We start from the raw sequence: 20,801 nt of genomic DNA, 5'->3' as shown, positions 1-20,801 counted from the left end.
AAAATAAATGTATTTTTCGCAATATAAATACATACCAAATAGTACTTTTAAATTGTACAAGGCTTGAAAGATAGTGAATTACATGGTTCGCTATAAAAGCAGAAAAAGCAAAAAAAAAACACAAATAAATTATTTAAAAAAAAAAAAAAAATATATGATTTGGAACAAAAAGATGAAAAATTGCACGGATAAGAATGAATGTTTACGGGTTAAAACTGAAAATAATGAAGTAAAATGAAAACCGGATTCGAATCAACTGGATTCGACCGAATGAAATATTTGATAAATGTACAGGTAGATCAGGTAAAAAGTAAAATGAAAAAAATCGATTCGATTACTCGGGAACAACGAGGTGAGTACCTGTACATTTCGTATAAAAAAATTTGCTTCCGCTTCGAAACCGGGACCGAAATCCGTCACGGTCGACTGTCGCGTCCGCCCGACGTCCACGCGCCGCGCAGACATTCGCCGGCGAACACGACGGCGGACAGCGCACAGCCGACCGTCCACACGACCATGAGCACTTTGAACTGCCTGTAAGTGAGCGCGGTCGGGTGGTCGTTCTTGCGCGGTTTCGTCTCGTACACCCGTTCGAACGTGGCCGCGGTGATGCGGTCCTCGGTCACCCGACTGGACCAGTAGTCGATCAGGCCGCTCTCGAATATCCGCTGCACGACCAGGTTGGCCGGGCGCACGTACGGCGAGCCCCGCGCGAACCCGAACCCGATGTTGAACTGGTTCAGGCACGTGCGCGTCGTCCGCATGTTGTTAAGCAGCGCGGCCGGCACCTCCTCCGACTCCATGAAGTGCTTTTCGTTCAGGCACTTGACTAGCACCGCGTACTTGCCGCGCTGCAACCGGCCGATCCGGTCGGCCGCGCTGCGTTCCGGCGTGAACCTCTCGCTGAACTCTCGGTGCACCGGGTTCTGCGGCACGCACATTGGCGAGGGTGGAACACGTTAAACCAGAACCCGGAAACGGCAAACGGGGCGGTGCCGGACGACCGGGGGCGCGTGCACAGGCGCCAGGCTACGTGTACAAGCGCGTCTTGGGCTCGTAGTGATAATTTTCGTGGCGTACAATCATCACGGCTGTACCCATGGCCAGGGGCGTACCAAATGAGGTGGTCTGGTCCAGAACCCCTCCCCCCATTGAAATTTCTACATACTCAATGGTATAATAGTAAATAGCATATAGTATATAGTGTGTTTAAATTTCCCATTATCTTTAATATGCAAAGTTTATAGGTCATATAATATACCTATAATGTATAAACCATGTTTAATTTATATTGCTTTTTTAATATTATTTATTATTAAATAATGTATTTATTTATATAAATTTTATTTGTATTTAATGTATAAAAAAAATTAAAAAAAAAAACCGTTGAATCAAAATTGTTCGAACAAGTTTCTGTTACAGCGCACGGTGCTTTATGGCTCTTCCCTTGGACTCCCATCGGTACCTGGCGCCTATTCGCGTTTCTTATGATCGAATCCGTAGTGAAATGAACCAGGGGAATAATATCACGTAGGCGTATTCACAGTTTGGTGGCAAGGGGGCATAAAATATTTTTAAATCGCAAGACCTATGTTTCAAACACGAAGAAATATTTATATTTTATGTTAAAAAACTCGCAATGATCGTAATATTTTTCAATGGAGACCAAAATTTATAACCATTGGAGTGTCGAAACAATAAAAACGCATTTAAAATTAAAATAAAACACATACTACTGTACTCTGCTGATGCCGTCGCTACTGAGTACAGACCGTACGACTTTTTTTTATATCCGGTCATGATTTTGTTGGACGCTCAGTCCGCCGAAGTAGCTAGTACCCACCCGAACCGTGAACACGCCTACGATAATACTTTTACTTTTACATGTATCCATGTATAGTAAGTATATTTGTTTGTTTATTTAAACAAAAAATGACTTTTTATACACAAAAACATAATGATAAGACTACATTTTTAAGTGTAATATCTATAATTTAGAGCCGGGGCCTTCAAACTTTTCAACTCGAGGGCAACATAAAATATCAAAAGAGCTCTTATCGGGCCAAAATATATGAACACATGTTATTTTTAATAATATAGAAATATATACACTCATAAATATTTAAAAAAAACTTTGGATACTACATATATTTTTAGATTATTCACCGTTAGTTGGTGGGGGGGGATTAAACTTGTTCGCGAGCCGGACGGGGCGACTCCCGAATGCGTCCCAAAATGTCCTTTATTTAATGTTCCGAATGCGTCCGGAATAAGTTCTCGCCCGAGTGCGTCCCAAGAGAAAAAGATCACTACTTTGACGTAGCCCAAGTGCGTCCCAGTTCATTTAGAGATACCCAGGGTACACCACAAAGAGATGAACTGACTTACACCTCAAAAATATTTAGTTAGTAAATATATGTTTAATAAAAGTATAGTAAAATTTAATTATTTAGGCTTACATCCATTTTTAAGATATTGGGTTAATATTAACTATTTTTTTGGTAGATTTTTCATTGCCATGATTTCCACATAATCATATCTAGAAATTTGTTCAGTTTTGTATTTTTGTATATTTTCTTCAATGAATTTAATATTTTTTTCATTAACTGATCTAATTTTTTTAGGTATATGATTGGAAGTTTGTATTAAAATTGTTGTGTCTATTTGAATTTTTTTAATATTTCCAAGAAGGAATATATGTCTGGATAAGGTGTGTAAAAACATGAATTAAATTTTGAATGGAAGCTTTCGCACGCATTTGTTGTTCGCTCACTGCTACTGTTCATTTCTGCCCATGTGTGAGGAGGGAAGTCTGACTGTTGATCAATATAGTTTTCTACAAGATAATCCATAAACTGATTTAGTTTTTCATCATCAGGCATGATAGACATAAAATCCTTAGTAAAACTTATTTCAATATCGTGTTCATTCAGCATGGGTAATCCAAATATATTCTTTAAAATCTGTCCTATTTCTGATACATTATCACAATAATGAATACTTAAACCAAGATTCTGTAATTTTTGTCATCACGCCTGCCCCAGATGAAACCAACAACCTTTTGTCATAATATCTGGCCAAACATTTTTTGCACCCATATGAATAGATTTTTGAAAATATGTGTACATAATTTCGGGGTTAAGACATAAATTTAATTTTATAGATTCATTTTTTAACGCCAAAAAACACGAATAATACGATTCTGTTTGTTTATTATTCAATAAAAAAAATACTAATGGTATATAATAACCATTATTTAAACTATGAATGGTAAAAAGTTGTAAAAAAAATTTTGGATAGTACTTAAATGTATCATCTACATATATTGTTTTTACGGCACATAAAGTAGTTAAATTTTTTTTACATAAAAACATAACCAAGTTTTTATTACTGTCATTCACTAAAATAAATGTTTTATTATCAAATGTTTTAATTTCTAATGAATTTAATGAACTGTGTACGTCTTGAATGTTAGATGGTTTTTTGGGTAGTATTGAAAGGCGAGCAGCATAAATCCCTTTTCGAATACATGATATGTCAGTCGTCGTTAAAACATCCGTTTTTTTATTTTTTAGTTCCAGATGAATTAACTTGAGTGGACGTTCACAAAGTTCTTCTTGAGCTTTTCGTTTTACAGAGTTCCTAATTACTTGTCTCATCATTTTTCCTTCAGATTTTATTTCATAACTATGGTTTAAATTACTATCAATAATTGTCTTTCACTCATATCTGTTTTTATGTAAACTGTACATGTTTTTATTACACAGCACCTTTTTTTCATTATCATTCAACATTTTATGAAATCTCATTTTATATCCCTTAATAATTTTAAGTTCCTTACCGTGTTGGCTAATCATATTCGACGGCAACGACATCGACATCTTTCAAATATATAGAACTTACGTAATATTATGTAATAACATAAGTTAATATAAAATGTTAATTAAATATATTAAAATGATAATGTTAGTTGCATACCCATCACTACACATACTGCACGTGGTTGTCGAAGACTAGTTACAAATAGTATGTTTCTACGTATGGAGTATAGTATAAATGCAAACTAACATGGTGTAATATTATTAGTTATCAATTTATTTTATCCATAAAGATAAATATTGTTAGCAATAATATCATGGATGCACATGGGATAAACCAACATTTTTAGTGATATGATCGCGGACGCAGTTGGGATATACCAACATTTTTAGTGATATGATAGCGGACGCAGTTGGGCTATAAAAAGGTACGATATGATTAACAGGACGCACTCGGGCGACGCCCGCCGGACGTGTGTTCCACGGACCGTAGTTTGGAGACCCCTGACATAGAGTGATAAAATGTTATAATAATATGTTCGGGGAAATTAATTACATAATAGTAGATTACATTTAAATTGCTCAGTAGTTGAAACTGGAATATTCATTAGCGAGATAGCTGAGACACATCGAATTGTCTATAAAATATAACTATTATAAGATAGTTTATAGTAGATAAAGACACGATATTTAGATAGGAATTTCTGAGTTTACGTGTGATCTTCATAAAGTTTCTTTCTAGATTACTCCTTAAATGGTCTAAATTTTTAAAAAATTAACGAGCTGGTTGTTCATATAATAGCGTAGTATATGAACATAACATGTTAACACACAAGTATTTATTAATTTGTTATTCGTAATTCGGTATCGTAAAAGAAGTTCAGATATACCTAAATGCATATTTTTTTTCAATTAATTTGTTATGTGTTCATTTGATTCGGAGAAAGATGAATTATAATAAAATGTTATTTACGATAAAATGTGTATAGAAACAATAAATAATAACTAATTATTTATAAATTATTTATTACCCTAGAGGATACAGATCTTACCTGCATTTTCAAAATAAAATCAAAGGGTGGTGGATATGTAAGACCCCAATGGTAGTTATGTTTAACCATATCTTCGATCTTTAAAACCAGTTTATTGTACTCCGGTGATGTCATATACGAGTAAAGATTACTGGAAAATGAAGTTGACATGATGAACACGAACATGCACCACCAATTGATTAAATGTCTAATTGGTCCCATTCGGTAAGTTTGTGGATTGTTAGTTAGCAACATCGATCCAATAATCCAAAAAATAGTTGACGATAACGAAGTAAATACTGAAAAATATAATTGACTATAATAGATAAAAAAAAATTAAATTATATATATATATATATATATAGGTACCAATTTTTAAAGTTTAAATTGCTGATTATTTAAAATATTTTTAATGAAATATACATGTATACTATAAGCTAAGTAGTTTATAGTATGTTTATTTTATATAAATATTCGTTAACTTACGATTATAATATTTATTTTTTCTTTGTACAACAAAAAAAAAAATAAATAAATAAACATTAACTATGCTTACTTATAGTAAAAATATTTAAAAGAATAATATTTCTTTTACAAAATTATTACTTTGTACATACTTGCTGCAATCATAATGAACATGACACATTGCAAATTGTTTACAATAAAATGGCTATGTAGTTAGTACTATTTATTTTTATAATAAGTAAGCCAAAATTGAATTTTATGTTTACAAAACGGGGTTAAACTAATATCAAATTTTATATATAATATAATAAACAATATTTTATTTACTTTGTAATATTTAATTTTTGTAAATAATTTAAAACCTGTATAACTAATTAATTTAAGTCTACTAATTTTAAATTTTTTTTAATTTAATATATACCACAATGAAAAAAGGTATGTTAAATAAAAATGTGTTATATTTATCTAAATCAAACAAATATTTTATTCTAACATAATTTGGAAATTAGATGAAAATTAATAAACGAACCATCTTATGCTATTAAAAATAACCACCGATAAATTTAATATAATATAAATAGTAATTATTTTTATATCCCTTTAAATAATAAATATGAAATAGTAAAAAAATTAAATAATTTCTAATTTATTGTAAACTTAAAATTGGAGGATATAAAAATTAATAAATGTAATAAAATAAGGATTAATTAATTGAATAAAAATATTCATATAAATGATTTTATTTATCATGACCCAATAAATCCTTTCAAAATTTCAATTATCATTTAGAAAACACTTGATAATTTACAAATGTTTTAATACATTTTATTCGTTTAACAATAAGTTACACTATTTCGATGTCACTCTCTATTATTTTCAATGCATAATTTTTTTCTGGTAAATACCCTTCTTTTATATTTACAATACAAAACATATTTACTAAGACATATAACTTATTAATAAATGAATTGGAATATTTTCGATCAAAGTAGTGCCCTAAATTAGATAAAATCTTTTATTTCTAATATCATAACAAGTCAGACTTAAGAATCTACTTAGTGATAAAAAGACTAATTGCTTTTCAGTACTTAAAGGTTCAATTTTATTTATATAAAAAGACTTTTAAATTTAAACGTTAATGCTGATATTTTGTTGATTTTGATATATTGCCAATGACACAATTAACAAAGAACAAAAATTATAATGAATTTTTTAAAGTAGTAAATATTTATCTTATTTTGTTTTAAAATTGATGTAACACTAATAATCTGCAAATAAACTTGAATAAATCTTAATGTAATTATTAATATTACTAATTGATGTATGTATAATTTTTATCTTAATTTATCAATATGTACTCATTCTTATGGTATTCATTTTTTAAATGAACCTTATATTTGTGTTCCTTTAGAAAAAATTAATAAGATTAAATACTAAGTTGTTCATTTTGCTCATGATCATAGACTAAAATGTATTTATAGTGTAAGTGTAAATAATTTAGTAAAAAAAAAACTATGTTATGCATAAATTTAAATACACTTTACTCTTCTCCTATGTGCTTAATAACTCTCAGTTACAACGGGTATATATTTTAAAGATCTTGGTATCTTTTTTCATCCACGTAATATTAAGCTCTTCTCGTCTTCTAATTGTTTCCCTTCATAGTATTTTGCTCTTGTTTGTTCCTTACTCGAGTATGGGGTTATTATCTAGCATCCTCACATTGCTAAGGACCAGTTACGTCTTGACTGCGTTCAACATAAATTCTTATCGTACACTGCTTTTATTCTAAAATTACCTTCACCAAACCATAAATATTCTGATATTAGCCGTTATCTTGATTACCTTCATAGTCTTCACGTTGTTATTATATTAATTCTCAATTCCTTCATACACTTTTCAGCAATTCTATAGATGCACCAGACCTCTTATCTCAAGTTCTATTCAAAGTTCCCTCTCATAATGTCCGTAATCATAATCCTTTTTATATTTTCACTCATTCCACTTCCTTCAATCACATACACAAAATGCTCAGGTCTGCTAAATATAGTATATACCTAATAATTTCAAAAAAAAAAAAAATACCTATAGGTATTTAAAATAATATAGTAATAAAAACTATTTTTTAACATATTTGTTGATCCACCACTTCTACTTTTCTGAGAATTCTTTTTTTATACCAAGTTTAAAAACAATTCATTTATACCACTCACCAGTGGCGTAGATACAATTTTTCCTAACCTGACCTAACCTAACCTGGAGGGGGGGGTGTTTAAGAGTCAATTCATAATATTCTTAGTATATCTTAATACGAGGTCCTATGTAATGATTAGGGCTCGGAAGTTATAGGAGTTGCATATTGTTCAATATGCAAACGATTTATAGCACACCAAACTAGAAATCCGAGCTATACAGTTATACAGGTATAATATATTATACAGTAGATTCTTAATATGTCGAACGTCGCTATCTCGAATTTTTCGTTATCTCGAACTACTTTGAATTCCCCTTGAAACTACTATTACACTTAATAGTGTTTTGCTCTAGATAACTCGATATAAAATTAATCGTTTTTCGTTATCTCGAGTTCACAAATAATATTTTTATTGTGGTTAAAACAGGAATTGAGCAGTACATTAGTGCAGTACATTGCATACATTGTGCAGTATAGCGATTGTGATTTAGCGCGTTGGTAGTCACGTTTGTAGTCTTTCGTAGTTCGTTTGTTCGTTTGTAGTGAAATGGAAAAAAAGCGTAAATTAAATATTCTTTCAATTTCGGACAAAGTTCGTTTAATACAGTTAGTTGAAAAAGGTGATCGTAAAAAATGTGAAATCGCCAATGAATTCAATATTCCACCAAATACATTATCGTCAATTATTAAACAGAAAGAAAAAATAATGAAGTTCAATTGTGGAAATATGAAAAAAATTAGGATGACTCCTTATTTGGACATTGATAAATGTTTGCTAAAATGGTTTACTCAGTGTCGAGATAAAAACATACCATTAAATGGAACAATTTTACTTGAAAAAGCAAACGAATATGCACAACAACTAGGACACACTAATTTTAAAGCTAGTAGTGGATGGCTTACAAATTGGAAAAAAAGACATGATGTAGTTTTTCGAACTGTTTGTGGAGAAAAAGCTTCAGTAGACACACATTGTTGTTTAAATTGGATTAAAAATCTTCCTGATGTCTTAGCAGGTTATTCTTCTAATAATATTTTTAATGTCGATGAAACGGGCTTATTTTTCAAATGCTTACCAGATAAAACATTAATGTTAAAAGGTAAAGAATGTTCGGGTGGAAAATACGGTAAAGAGCGCATTACAATTATGATAGGAGCAAATATGTCTGGAACTGAAAAACTAAAATTATTTGTCATAGGTAAAGCAAAGAAGCCTAGGTGTTTTAAAGGAATTAAATCTTTACCAGTTGACTATAAGTCAAATAAAAAGGCTTGGATGACTTCGTCATTATTTAGTGAGTGGCTTTTAAATTTTGATAGAAAAATGAAACTAGAAAATCGAAAAGTTCTACTATTCATAGATAATTGTACAGCTCATAATCACGATATTGAATTAAGTTCCATTAAAGTACATTTTTTACCACCTAGTACAACATCTATACTTCAGCCCATGGACCAAGGCGTTATACAGAATTTCAAAATGTTTTATAGAAAAGAAATAATCAGACGGTTAGTCGATAATATCGATAACAACGAATCATTTTCTATAAACATACTCGAAGCTATAAGAATGTCTGATAAGGCTTGGAGAAGTGTAACACCACAGACTATATTAAATTGCTTCATAAAAGCCGGTTTTAAAGACGGTGATATAATTGCATTAGATAACTCAACTACTATTTCTGATGATAAATGGAATTTTGTTGCTGATCATCTTAATTTAGACGACAGAAGTTTTTCACATTATGTGGAAATGGACAATAATGTACACGTATGTGGAACATGGACAGATAACGAAATTTTATCAGAAACCATCGAAAATACCAGCGAGAGTGAAGACGAACCACAAAATGAGGAAGAAATCATTTTTACCCAAGTTACAATTCAACAAGCTAAACATGCTTTAAAAACACTAAGGAATTTTGTTGAGACTACTACAGGTATGGATGATAAGGCTTTTTCTGCATTATCTAATTTGGAAGACGTCGTGGCAGAAAGAAGTAATATTAAGCAAACTTTAATGACAGATTTTTTTAAAAAATAATAATTTATTCAGTCATTTCAGTACATATATACATTATACATTTATACAACATATATTTATATTATTCTTTTTTTATTTTTTAATAAAACTCGATATCTCGAAGTTTTTGATATCTCAAACTTTTTTCTGTTCCCCTTGAGATTCGACATAACGAGAATCTACTGTATTTATATTATTCTTTTTTTATTTTTTAATAAAACTCGATATCTCGAACTTTTTTCTGTTCCCCTTGAGATTCGACATAACGAGAATCTACTGTACAACATATATTTATCTCGTATTTCACAAATAATGAAAATACATTTGTTCAATTATTTTTTCAATAAAATCTCAAATGCCGATCGATTATGCGCCATATTTTAGTTTTCAATAATACAATTTTTTATTAAATTATAGGTTTTTAAAATTTATTAATTAACTTTTAATAAATAAATAAATATTTTTTTTTGTATATATCACATTTTTTCATGCATATTTTATCATTTTTATTTTCATTTATTTTTAATATTATTTATTTTTATTATCATTTTTATTTATTTGCATGCATATTTTGCCTTTTTTAGCTCCTATAACTTCCGAACTCTAGAAATAATATTACATTTAAAATGGTATTATTATTATGCCCCATATTTAATGAAAACTAATTTGTTACTCAATTTTTAATATATACCTAATCATGGTATAATTAAAATATCCTTTTACTATATGTAAATATTAATGGATAATAATTAAATATCATTAAAAAAAAAAAAATCTGTGAGAGAGTGGAAACCCCTTAAACCCCCTGTAACTACACCGTTGTCACTCATCCATCCCTGTATTTCATCCGACCACTGTGACTACGCTTTCTCTTACGAATATCTAATTATGTCGAAATGATTAATACTTAATTTATTCGTTTTTAATGACATCATTTATAAAGATATTTTAATTTTAAAAACTGTATAAAAAATATAGGTATTATACGAACCGGTTATTCTTTCAAATCCAATTTTTTTTTGAATGCCTGCTAGAATCCACACAGTGAATATGATCAAAATTGCAGAAAAGAAAACTAATAACCACAGGCTCAATGGAAACGGTCTAAACAGTAAGTCCCATTTTTCTCGCAGTGGCTTGGATTTAGGTACCAAAAACTTTAAACACATTGTTCCCCAAAATCTGGACATATCTACAAACTTCAATTTCGTTATTTCAATCCAAAATGAACAAAACGATACGTCGGCCTGTTTGGTATTCAACCATCTTAGCGCACCGCCGGTCACTGTATTATTTGGCTGTACCGTTCCCCATTTGTCATTATCCTCGGACGTATATACATCCCATGTAATATTTAATCTTCTTGCGATTTCTTTGAATATACAGCATTCAACACCGTGATATAGAACTGTTATAGAACATAGTATCGTAGCATAACTTTTTTCAAAATACCAACCACTTGCAACTTCTTACTTTATGCAATTCCATTGTGTTCTTACTCACTTAGTTTTCCTGTTTCTTTGTCGATTATCACACTACTGAATAATGAATTATTGTACACCAATAACTTAATACGAGTCTGATGAAAGTTTTTAACTTTACGCTTTCCTTCCAAGTCCTAAAAATCATATTTAATCGATTATCCAAACAATGTTAAGACAGAGCCACATAACTAGTTAATTACAACATAACAATAAGCTTTTACAGCTTTTTTTTTGAAAAAAATTACATTAAAATAAATTAATAATCAAATTTATATAGTTTTATTGTTGCATATAATATCGAAGAAAACAGAAAATATTTTTTTTTAGTTAAAAGTATTGACGTGGTTGCCAATAGGTTATTAATTAACAACTACTCGTATAATATCTAATTGATTGAGCTTTTTGCCTATTCAATTTACCGAATAGGCTATATATAGCTATTATTATTATTATTTGTATGAATAATATACATATACCACACAAGTTATATAATTAAATGACAGAAAAGTAAATTGTTGTAAATTCTGAAAATATGATTTACGGCAAAAATATATTTATAAATTAAATTTTTTATAAAAATTAAATTAGTCATGAATTATTAGTTTCATTTGTCTTATTCAATAAATTCACAATAATTTCCATTATTGTTGAATTATTATTATGGATGTCAGCTACGCTTAAAATAATATTAACTGATAAGTTCATTAAAATAAAATGTTTGTACATTTCACAATAAATTATATTAATGATTGTTATGATATGTACTTACATGTCTATACCATTGGTCCTGACTATTGGAAATAGGAATGAATTTTTCGAATTGTATGCTCATTTGATATACTGTTTCTTTTTGTGGATTCACGTTTATAAGTATAACATCTTTGTAGTTAAAATATTCCGGTGAATACTAAAAATGTATAGATTTCAATAATATTAATGACTACTTATAAGTTATATGCTATAAATGTATTATATCTACCATGAGTGTGCTCACAGAGGGAAAGGTTTAACCCCCCCCCCCCCATTGGCAGTATTTTATTTAAATAATTCGTATTATATTTGTAAGGAATGTGAATATTCATGATGGATGGAGAATTGAAGAATTGGATGTGTGACGGGTTGGTCTTAATGGCCGACAAACCCCAAGAAGGAAGGAAGGAAGTTAATATTCATTGTCTCTTAGTATAATTTATGTTTGTAATATTACAATACAAAAATATTTGTTGACCGAAAATATAATTAAAAATAAATTAAGATAAATTATAATAATAATTGACTGATTATATTTAGAGTGATAAATTGTTGATTTCCATTGTTAACTACTATATGGTTACCTACTGGTCAATATGGTTATCAACTCTTGGTGGAGTATGTCCTTATCAATCAATTTAATCAATTTTTTTTTAAATTTATTCATGTTGTGTAATGACTAATGACTATTTTGAATTAGACTTACAATGTTAGTGATTCATGAAAGGGTTCCATTAATAGCTAAGGAAATGGTAGATGATCTGGGAAAGTTAGATTTTATATTATAAAAAAATAAAAAATGTATCAAATATTCTATTATTTTTTTTTTTGTATATTGTAATTATTAAAAATAATATTAAATTTTATATCTAGGTGGATGTGCACTGTACATATATTTATTAGAAAATTATCTACAACACCCTTATTCTAAATTTCTAATGGGGGGACGAGGGGGATAGATCTCTCCCATGATCTTTTTTTAAATATTTATATTTCATCCATATTATAAATAATATAATATAAGTATTCATCTATTTTTTAATTAAAAAATAAATATGCTGTACTTATTAGTTATTATACAGTCTCCAGGCTAGAATTAAACTAACAGTTAAACAGTACAAACATAAAACACTAAAATATTAATTAAAACAAACTTTTTAGGTTTTTTTCATTTCTTTTATAGTTAAATTATAAGAATGCATGAAATTTAAATTTAGCATTTAATGCTTAACATAATATATTATATTATCATATGAATTATGTAGTTATATTATTTTAGAGTCGTCTCAAAGGGTTAGCCACTATGGCTGTTCATCGTGGGGTTGTCAATATAACTGCAGACGAAGTACTGGACGAATGGGCAAAATAAAAACAGAAAAATAGATTTAATAATATAAATATCATTAATAATAATTAATAATATTATTAATATAAAATAATTTTCATGTTTAAAATTAAAGATTTTTATATACCTATAGTATTTGTTAAAAAATTTAAGCTACATCAGCTACATCCCCCCACATGGCATAATCATTTGACTGCCACTGAACGACATTGATATCAACTATATTTTTGCATACTTGTACACTAAGTTCCGTAAGTTAGATAACTTATATAACTCAAATATGTAGAAATACAAGGTTATGATTTTGTCTTATATTCTGTATTTTATTTCAGAATATATTTAATTTTAACTTCTAAACTTAGAAAAAATTACACAAATTTACCTGATATATAATATACAAATACCATATATTGGAGTATATATTATAATATAATAATAATATATTATAATATATATTATATTGGTATATTAGAATACAAATTATATATTATATTATATAATTTTAATTATAAAATAAAAATGATCATGCTTTTTTTACGTGGCATTTAGTCGGTTAGTATTTGAATGTTGGTTAATCAATTACTATCGTGATCTTAAATGTTAGTAATGTTGTTTAAAATTAATTTTTTAATTTTCAGACTTTATACCTTATGAATTATTAATCTGTTAAAGTATAAATTATTTTACTGATAATTCAATTCAACAATATATAAATATTTATATATTAATATAATAATAAAGGTTTTATAATATATTTTCCAGCATTTAACAATTCATTTTACTTATGTAAATAGTTTAAATAATTCCAAAAATGCACTTTGAGCATTATAGGATAATATTTAATAGCAAATATTACTCATCAATATTATAGTTAGGTACTCATTAATTATAGGTAATTTCCAGGAAGTATCATGGTCACAGAGACCATTATGTCCATTTTTCTAGTTTTTTATTTTTATCAATTAGCATACATACAATATATTTCTTATTAATAAATTAAATATAAAATATTTATTAATAATTTTTATATTTTTTTTTGGGACAGGCTTAGTTAATTTTTGTTGAATTTAAACTGTTTGCAAATCTTAAAATATGCTTCCAGAATTGAAATAAAAAGTCGAAACATAGATAATATACAATTTTTTATCGAATAGTTGAGTAATAAAGTATTCTATATTTTGCAATAAAATACTATAGCTGAAATAACTATTGACTTATCTACTTAAATGCGGTTGAAAATGCATCCAAATAAAACATTTCTGGCTTATATATATACATATAATATGATCTTACTATATGGGTTAGTATAGAAACCAAAAGTTAACAATAATATTTTTAATAGTAAAAATACGCAACTAATAAATGCAGATTTTATAGCTTAGTGGTTTGATAATTATTTAACTACAATGTTACCCGCGTTAACTCAGTACAGTTACATAAGTTCTAATGATTTTTCTGCGGATTATGAATTAATACATAAAATTGGTGAAGGATCATTTTCAGACGTATGGTTATGCATAGACCAGAATAATGGGAAAAAACTCGCAGCAAAAATATTGAAAAAGGATTTTGGAAAATCTGTAAATGCAGCTACACTGAACGAGATATCGGAAGTAAAAGTTGCAAGATTGGTTGGAAATCATCCATTTCTACTAATGGTGGAAGGAGTTTACCACCAACAAGAATACGGTAAAATAGTCTTATTCACAGAGTTGATGAAAAAATCGTTGTATGACATGATAAGTGAAGGCGAATGTCCCTTTTCGGCGTATACAATTAAAAGTTATACGTATCAAATGTTAGAAGGTAAACATTTTTATTTTTTAATCAATTATTGATCATTTGATTATTCACAAAAACCTTTAACAAATAGGTTTGAGGTATTTGCACGAGAAAAATTTCATCCACAGAGACATCAAACCGGAGAATATTTTATTGGGCTGGCGGGACAAGATGTTAAAGATCGGTGATTTCGGGACCGCGTGTCACGTTTCCGAGGGTCAGCCGTACACAGAATACGTGGCGACTAGATGGTACCGTTCGCCTGAATGTTTATTGACACGAGGTTGGTACGGTAAAAAGATGGATATTTGGGCTATGGGATGTGTGATCTACGAAATGGCCACTGGCAAGCCATTGTTTTGCGGCCAGGACGAGAATGAACAGATGGAACAGATCGACTGGGTACTAGGTTATCCCGATTACCGGTTGATTGAAAAATTCAGAAAAAACAAGTCGGACGTATTCATCCTGCGATACGAAACCCTTAAGAGGCCAAAGGCAAATATTTCCGTTGGAATGGGTCTGCACATAGTGTACCAACCGTACCAACCTGCGTATACCGTGTTAAAAGAAATGATAGTTTATGATCCGAACAAAAGATACTCAGCTGATCGGTTACTGCGAATGTCTTATTTTAACGATATAAAGAATTCTCCGGTCGAATATCAGCTTAAAGCGTTTGCCAAGTTGATTAGTTGTAAACGAACAAAATCTATATCCGAGGGAGAAAGCACAGTAAGTGGTATACACATAATCAATCACATGTGTAATATAACACACGCACATATATATATATTTGTAGACAAAAAAGACTAAAAAGAAGAACTTAAAAGAATGAGAAAAATGCGTGTAAACTGGGCTTGTCTAACGGACTATGTATTTTAACAACTTTCATATTATATTATATAGTTTTAAGCAGAGACTGGAACCTATAGGTTTTTTCGGTTCCGGTTTCGGTTTTTGTTGTTAATTAATTTTTTAAGGCTTCCGGTTTAGGTTTAGGTTTTTTTAAAAGAATATGGATTTTAAAACCGGTTAATTTCGGTTAATTCTGATTATTAGAGATTTATTAAAAAAAAATATGAAATTATTTACTTATTCTTGTTTAAATTGTAATTGTTTAATTTCACGAAAATAGAAGGTATTATGAATAGTTAAAAAAAATAATTATAAATATATTAAATATATATATATTATATCACCCTATTATATTTCTTTGAGTTAGGTTAAGTTATTTTATTCCAACTCATAGTAAGAATTTGTAAAATATTTTGTAATATTGTGAAATATTATGATTTGATGAAATAAGTATCTTTAATTCAAAATGTAATTTTAATTATAAATCAAAGTGAATACTGACCACTGTTGTAGCTATAATTTTTTTATAAACATTAATTATATTTAATACTTAATAAACAAGACAAATTATATACTCATTATAAATTGTAATATATTAATAAACATAAATAAATAATAATAATATAACAAATTTACTTTTTATATGCGTTATACTCTTATAGTTTACAACACAAAATAATAAAAACATAAAAATATTTGACTTTTATTTTTCTAAAACAACAAATGGACAAACAAAATAGTCATTACCATAGTTTTACTAGTCTTCATAACTGACCTAAATTAACCCTTTTATAATTAAGGTTACGATTACGGTTTTTCATTTTTGGAAATAAAAGTTCCGGTTTCAATTACGGTTCCTAATTTTAAAGGTTAACCGGTTCCAGTACCGGTTCTTTTCGGTTACGGTTCTGGTCCCTGGTTTTAAGACCACGGAATGAAAAATTTACATTGTTATTCATCATTATTTAAATTTACCAGTGCTGTACGATAATAAATAATATAAATCTACCTATAGCTTTAATTTTAAGAATTTGACCCACTCGTTGGCTTATTCGGTACTTACACAAATTCTACTCAGTATTATTTATAAATAGTTTGAAAAAATATATACCTAGTTTAAATAACCATTTATACTCACTTATAATATTTAATTTTACAGACAGTAGACCTCAAAATGTATTTTTAAATTATGATGACATGATGCATATACGATGTCTTAGAATATAATAATGAAATTTTAAAATATAAAACAAAACAATTTAAAAAAAATTAGATGCTTTAATGTCTTTGTTTATTTAATTTAGTGGAGTTTTGTGGTACGTAATAAACAACCTTCAGCAAATAAAAAACAAGGACCGGGTGGTGATCGTGATCCGCGAGTACAAATAAATACGAAAAAAGATGAAAAGGGCGAAAAAGTCAATAAATCTATAAAGTCAGTTGTCAGTACAAATATTAATAATCAAACGGAAAAACTGATAAAAACCTCAACGTCGAAAAAACCATCAGTGATAAAAATAAAAAAAAGTGTTTCGATACGGCCACCGTTCAAGTGATAAAAAATTATTGTTAAAAGAACAAAAAAAAATATCTTGGGCATGACTAAACTCAATTTTAAATAAAATGAACAATAGTGATTCTTGTTTTAAATAAAAATAGTACACCATTACATTATATTAATTCTATTAATATAAATATGAATTAAAAACATTTCGAAAGCAATTCAAAATGTTAATTTGCGAACAAATCACTACAGAGCCAATGGTTGGACGTAAGAAATTACTAAAATATACCAAAAATTACAATAATGGTTAAAAATAAATAAATAGTATAAAAATCTACTAAAAAAATTAACTTGAATTAACTTTCACTTTAAAATTGCATAATAATCAATTTTATCCTGCTTAAAATTTGAAGAGTAAACATTCATCACTTGTTTTGAATACAAGGTTAAATATCAGATCAAATATTAGGTAGGTTCGAGCTAAAAAGAACCGAACTATTTTATCAATAATAATTATAAAATATTGTACCTATTTAGTAAGTTGTTTTTCAATCGTAGAAGGCATTAAAATGTATCTAGATATGAATTGCTTGTATCATTTGATTATTTTGCTAAGATTGTGTCATTATTTTTAATTAGTCTTTCGTTTTAAATACTTCATCACGATATGGTAATACATTATAGATATGCCAACCTATTGTTAAAATTGGTAGCGTTTAAGCGAACGCAGCAAGTAGACATCGTTTGCATTGAATTTAATAAAAACAGGTTTTCAACAACAAAAACAATAGTTTTCTACTCGAAATAAATTATTGGTCGCTTGGTTTATAAAAACTACATACAATTAGACTATCTTTATTGTCATAGATTAAATCAATAATATCAGTAAATCCACGAGAGAAACTTTTTGAGTACAAATTGTATTATGTATGTATACTCGTATATTTTTATATTTAAGTATACTACAAATGTAACGAGAACGACTTTTTCAAAACTTATTTCGAACTAAAACTATGGTTATTATTCATAAAATCTGACTATTCTATTTTTTTCACTTCTATAATGATATTATTTTGTATAATAATAATGGCTTTAAATAATATTTTATAAAATTCAAAATAAGTATTTATTGTTTTTTTTTCATTAAATGTTATAAGGCATATTGTAATTTTAAAAATAATTGTACTCGTATTTTACTGTCAGTGCCGGAACTGAGATTTTTGTATCCCTAACACTTCTGAACATACACTTTTAATGTCAAGTAAAAATTGGTCGAGAATGATTCATCCAAAATTTTTTAAAAAAAATAAGTTAAGTCTTAAGTTTTTTTTTTCAAAAAAATAGTTTCCCTTTCTAAATTTCTTGTATTCTATTTGTGCCTTTTCTCCTTTCCCTTATTCCTATCCTCAACATTTTATTTATTTATTAATTTGCATGTACTGTTAATAAAAATTAAGTTCTTATTATAAATTATGATAAATTACAATTATGTGAACAATCCAAATCAAATATTATAAAAACTATTAAAGTTTTTTATGTATTTAAATTTAAAGTGCCCTACGTCGTGATTTTTCTGAGGTAAAGTCATTTGTTATTTCATCAAACGATATCTGACAAGTAATTTAATTTTCAATATTAAGTATGGCTAGTGAATTTAATCTATCGTGAGACATAATAGATCGTAAAACCAGTAATGGCGGTTATAAGTGTTGAGATAAATATTATTTATTGAATGTCAGGTTATTTGACAAAACATAAAAAAAAAAATTAATATAACAAAAATTACAATAAGAGTACCGAAACAAAACAAGGTTGAGAAAAAATGTTTGCACCTTCCTTAAATGTTGCGCCCTTGGCACCTGCCTATGATGCCTGTTCGTAAATTCACCACGGGTCACAGGTTACTGCCTTAATTAGTTTGTATACCATGGTCCTTCTCGGTGACGTACCAATGAGAGGAGGAATTACTGAGGTTTCAAATTAGCTGGTGTTACTTTCAATAATTATCATTTTTTTGTTTGTAAACTTTAATCAACCGATAGGTAAGGTGATTCTCGATATATAACACTGGCTCTCATTAAACAGTTTTGGTGCCACTACTGTGTATATCTCGTATGTCATCCCCCTTCATTACGTTAAATAAGGACGCATGGTTAAAATAGCTACCCAAGTACAAAATTCTAATGGTGCATTTTTTATCAGTTTGTTATCTGTTTCAGGTATTTTTTAAGCTTTTATGACAGACAATAATGATTAATTTTCGTTTTTTTCCCCTACCAAACATTTAAAAAATGTACAAATGTAAAAATATAGGTAAATAAAATGACATGTATTTGACATCGCTCAAAATGTCACAATAAATATACGTATTATACCGCAACAGAAATGAGTTTAACTCGATTACTGTGTATGAATCTGTTATTATCGTCATCATCGCAATTTAAATACCAGTCAATATACGTTTTGAATTGTGCTGAACATGTAAAAAATATATACACCCACGCACACGCGCGGTTCGCTCACTTTGATGAACGGTTCGATCAACTCGTTATCCTGCACCACGATCACCAACATCCTGTGGGCCGAGTTGGTGCTCCTGAAATCATCGAAGCATTTCTCCACAGCCGACGGCCGAAGTCCGACCACCACGTAAGCCTGGCAAAACATATCTGGACCGTCCTCGGCCGCCGCCGTCGTAACCGACTCGTTCAACTCGATTGACCTGGTCACAGGTGTCGTCAACGTCCGGCGGCTACCGATCTCGTCCTCCCAGCGCGGTCGCTGGTCGCGTCCGTGTAGCATGGCCACTATGGCAGCCGTCCCGGCAGTGTCGTCGGTCACGACCACTCTCAAACATCGTTGCGACGGCCCGAACGTCTTGTCCACGTACGCCGTCAGTTTGGCCGCGGTCAACCGGTGTGGCCGGTCGTCCCGCACGTGCGGTCCCAAACCACCGTCGGCCATCTCCGGCCAAAACAGCACCATCACCGCGACCGTCCACCGCATTTGCAGGCCGATACGGTCCGCTGTGGAAACGTCCGAAGCGCGTCTGAATCGCGACGGGGTTCGATTTATTTCAACGCAAAATGAAAAGCTGTTGTTTTCTCTGGAATCGTTTACTGCACCGCGTCGTCCTAGACGACATTTAGCAATAGAAAACCATTCGATTCTGCGATGACTCGAAACGTATCGAACAAATAATGTAATAACGCTCGGGTACTGCATCCGAAAGAGACCATTTTTCTCGTCTCTGAGGTTCACGCACGAACGATGCGATTTTTTTTCGTGTCTCGCATTAGAGATAAGTTGTCCAATACGCACTGCGCACCCGTGTACGGAGTGCTGAGTTTATGGTTTTTCCGCATCGAGTCAAGTGCGTATTGTCATCCGTTTACTCGAGTGCGCAACGCACATTAATATTAAAATTCAATCGACCGTCAAATCGCATTCGCATTCGAAAAACGTTGATTTTGACGTATTCTCGTCAAATGCCGTACGTTTATATACACACACTCGAGTCTCCGAGTAAATAAAACATCTGAAAACC

General features: G+C 29.8%; 2 protein-coding genes across 2 annotated transcripts; one reads left to right on the top strand and one right to left on the bottom strand.

Moving 5' to 3' along the window:
* Positions 1 to 189: 189 nt before the first annotated feature.
* Positions 190 to 20,265, bottom strand: LOC112689053. Its single transcript, XM_025562554.1, has 6 exons — positions 19,778 to 20,265; positions 11,785 to 11,922; positions 11,035 to 11,149; positions 10,523 to 10,939; positions 4,871 to 5,148; positions 190 to 926 (listed from the first exon to the last, which is right to left on the bottom strand). Exons 1-6 carry the CDS (start codon positions 20,258 to 20,260, stop codon positions 417 to 419), a joined length of 1,941 nt encoding a protein of 646 aa, XP_025418339.1. The 5' UTR covers positions 20,261 to 20,265; the 3' UTR covers positions 190 to 416.
* Positions 8,022 to 15,803, top strand: LOC112689052 (tigger transposable element-derived protein 4-like). Its single transcript, XM_025562553.1, has 4 exons — positions 8,022 to 9,448; positions 14,602 to 14,916; positions 14,984 to 15,627; positions 15,695 to 15,803. Exons 1-4 carry the CDS (start codon positions 8,056 to 8,058, stop codon positions 15,728 to 15,730), a joined length of 2,388 nt encoding a protein of 795 aa, XP_025418338.1. The 5' UTR covers positions 8,022 to 8,055; the 3' UTR covers positions 15,731 to 15,803.
* Positions 20,266 to 20,801: the final 536 nt, after the last annotated feature.

This window comes from Sipha flava, unplaced genomic scaffold (genome assembly GCF_003268045.1).
Source record: "Sipha flava isolate LNK unplaced genomic scaffold, YSA_version1 41_pilon_pilon, whole genome shotgun sequence".
Taxonomy (NCBI): Eukaryota; Metazoa; Arthropoda; class Insecta; order Hemiptera; family Aphididae; genus Sipha; species Sipha flava.
This window is presented reverse-complemented; position numbering and strand designations above follow the sequence as displayed.

What these genes read in the sequence shown, in the direction of transcription:
- LOC112689052 (XM_025562553.1), top strand. Translation starts at nt 8,056, where the DNA reads ATGGAAAAAAAGCGTAAATTAAATATTCTTTCAATTTCGGACAAAGTT. An exon ending in TACGTATCAAATGTTAGAAG is followed by an intron (nt 14,917 to 14,983) that starts GTAAACATTTTT and finishes TTTAACAAATAG; the next exon opens with GTTTGAGGTATTTGCACGAG. An exon ending in TATCCGAGGGAGAAAGCACA is followed by an intron (nt 15,628 to 15,694) that starts GTAAGTGGTATA and finishes ATATATTTGTAG; the next exon opens with ACAAAAAAGACTAAAAAGAA.
- LOC112689053 (XM_025562554.1), bottom strand. Translation starts at nt 20,260, where the DNA reads ATGCGGTGGACGGTCGCGGTGATGGTGCTGTTTTGGCCGGAGATGGCC. An exon ending in AGGACCAATGGTATAGACAT is followed by an intron (nt 11,150 to 11,784) that starts GTAAGTACATAT and finishes TATGATTTTTAG; the next exon opens with GACTTGGAAGGAAAGCGTAA. An exon ending in ATTTTATTTTGAAAATGCAG is followed by an intron (nt 927 to 4,870) that starts GTAAGATCTGTA and finishes TGCGTGCCGCAG; the next exon opens with AACCCGGTGCACCGAGAGTT.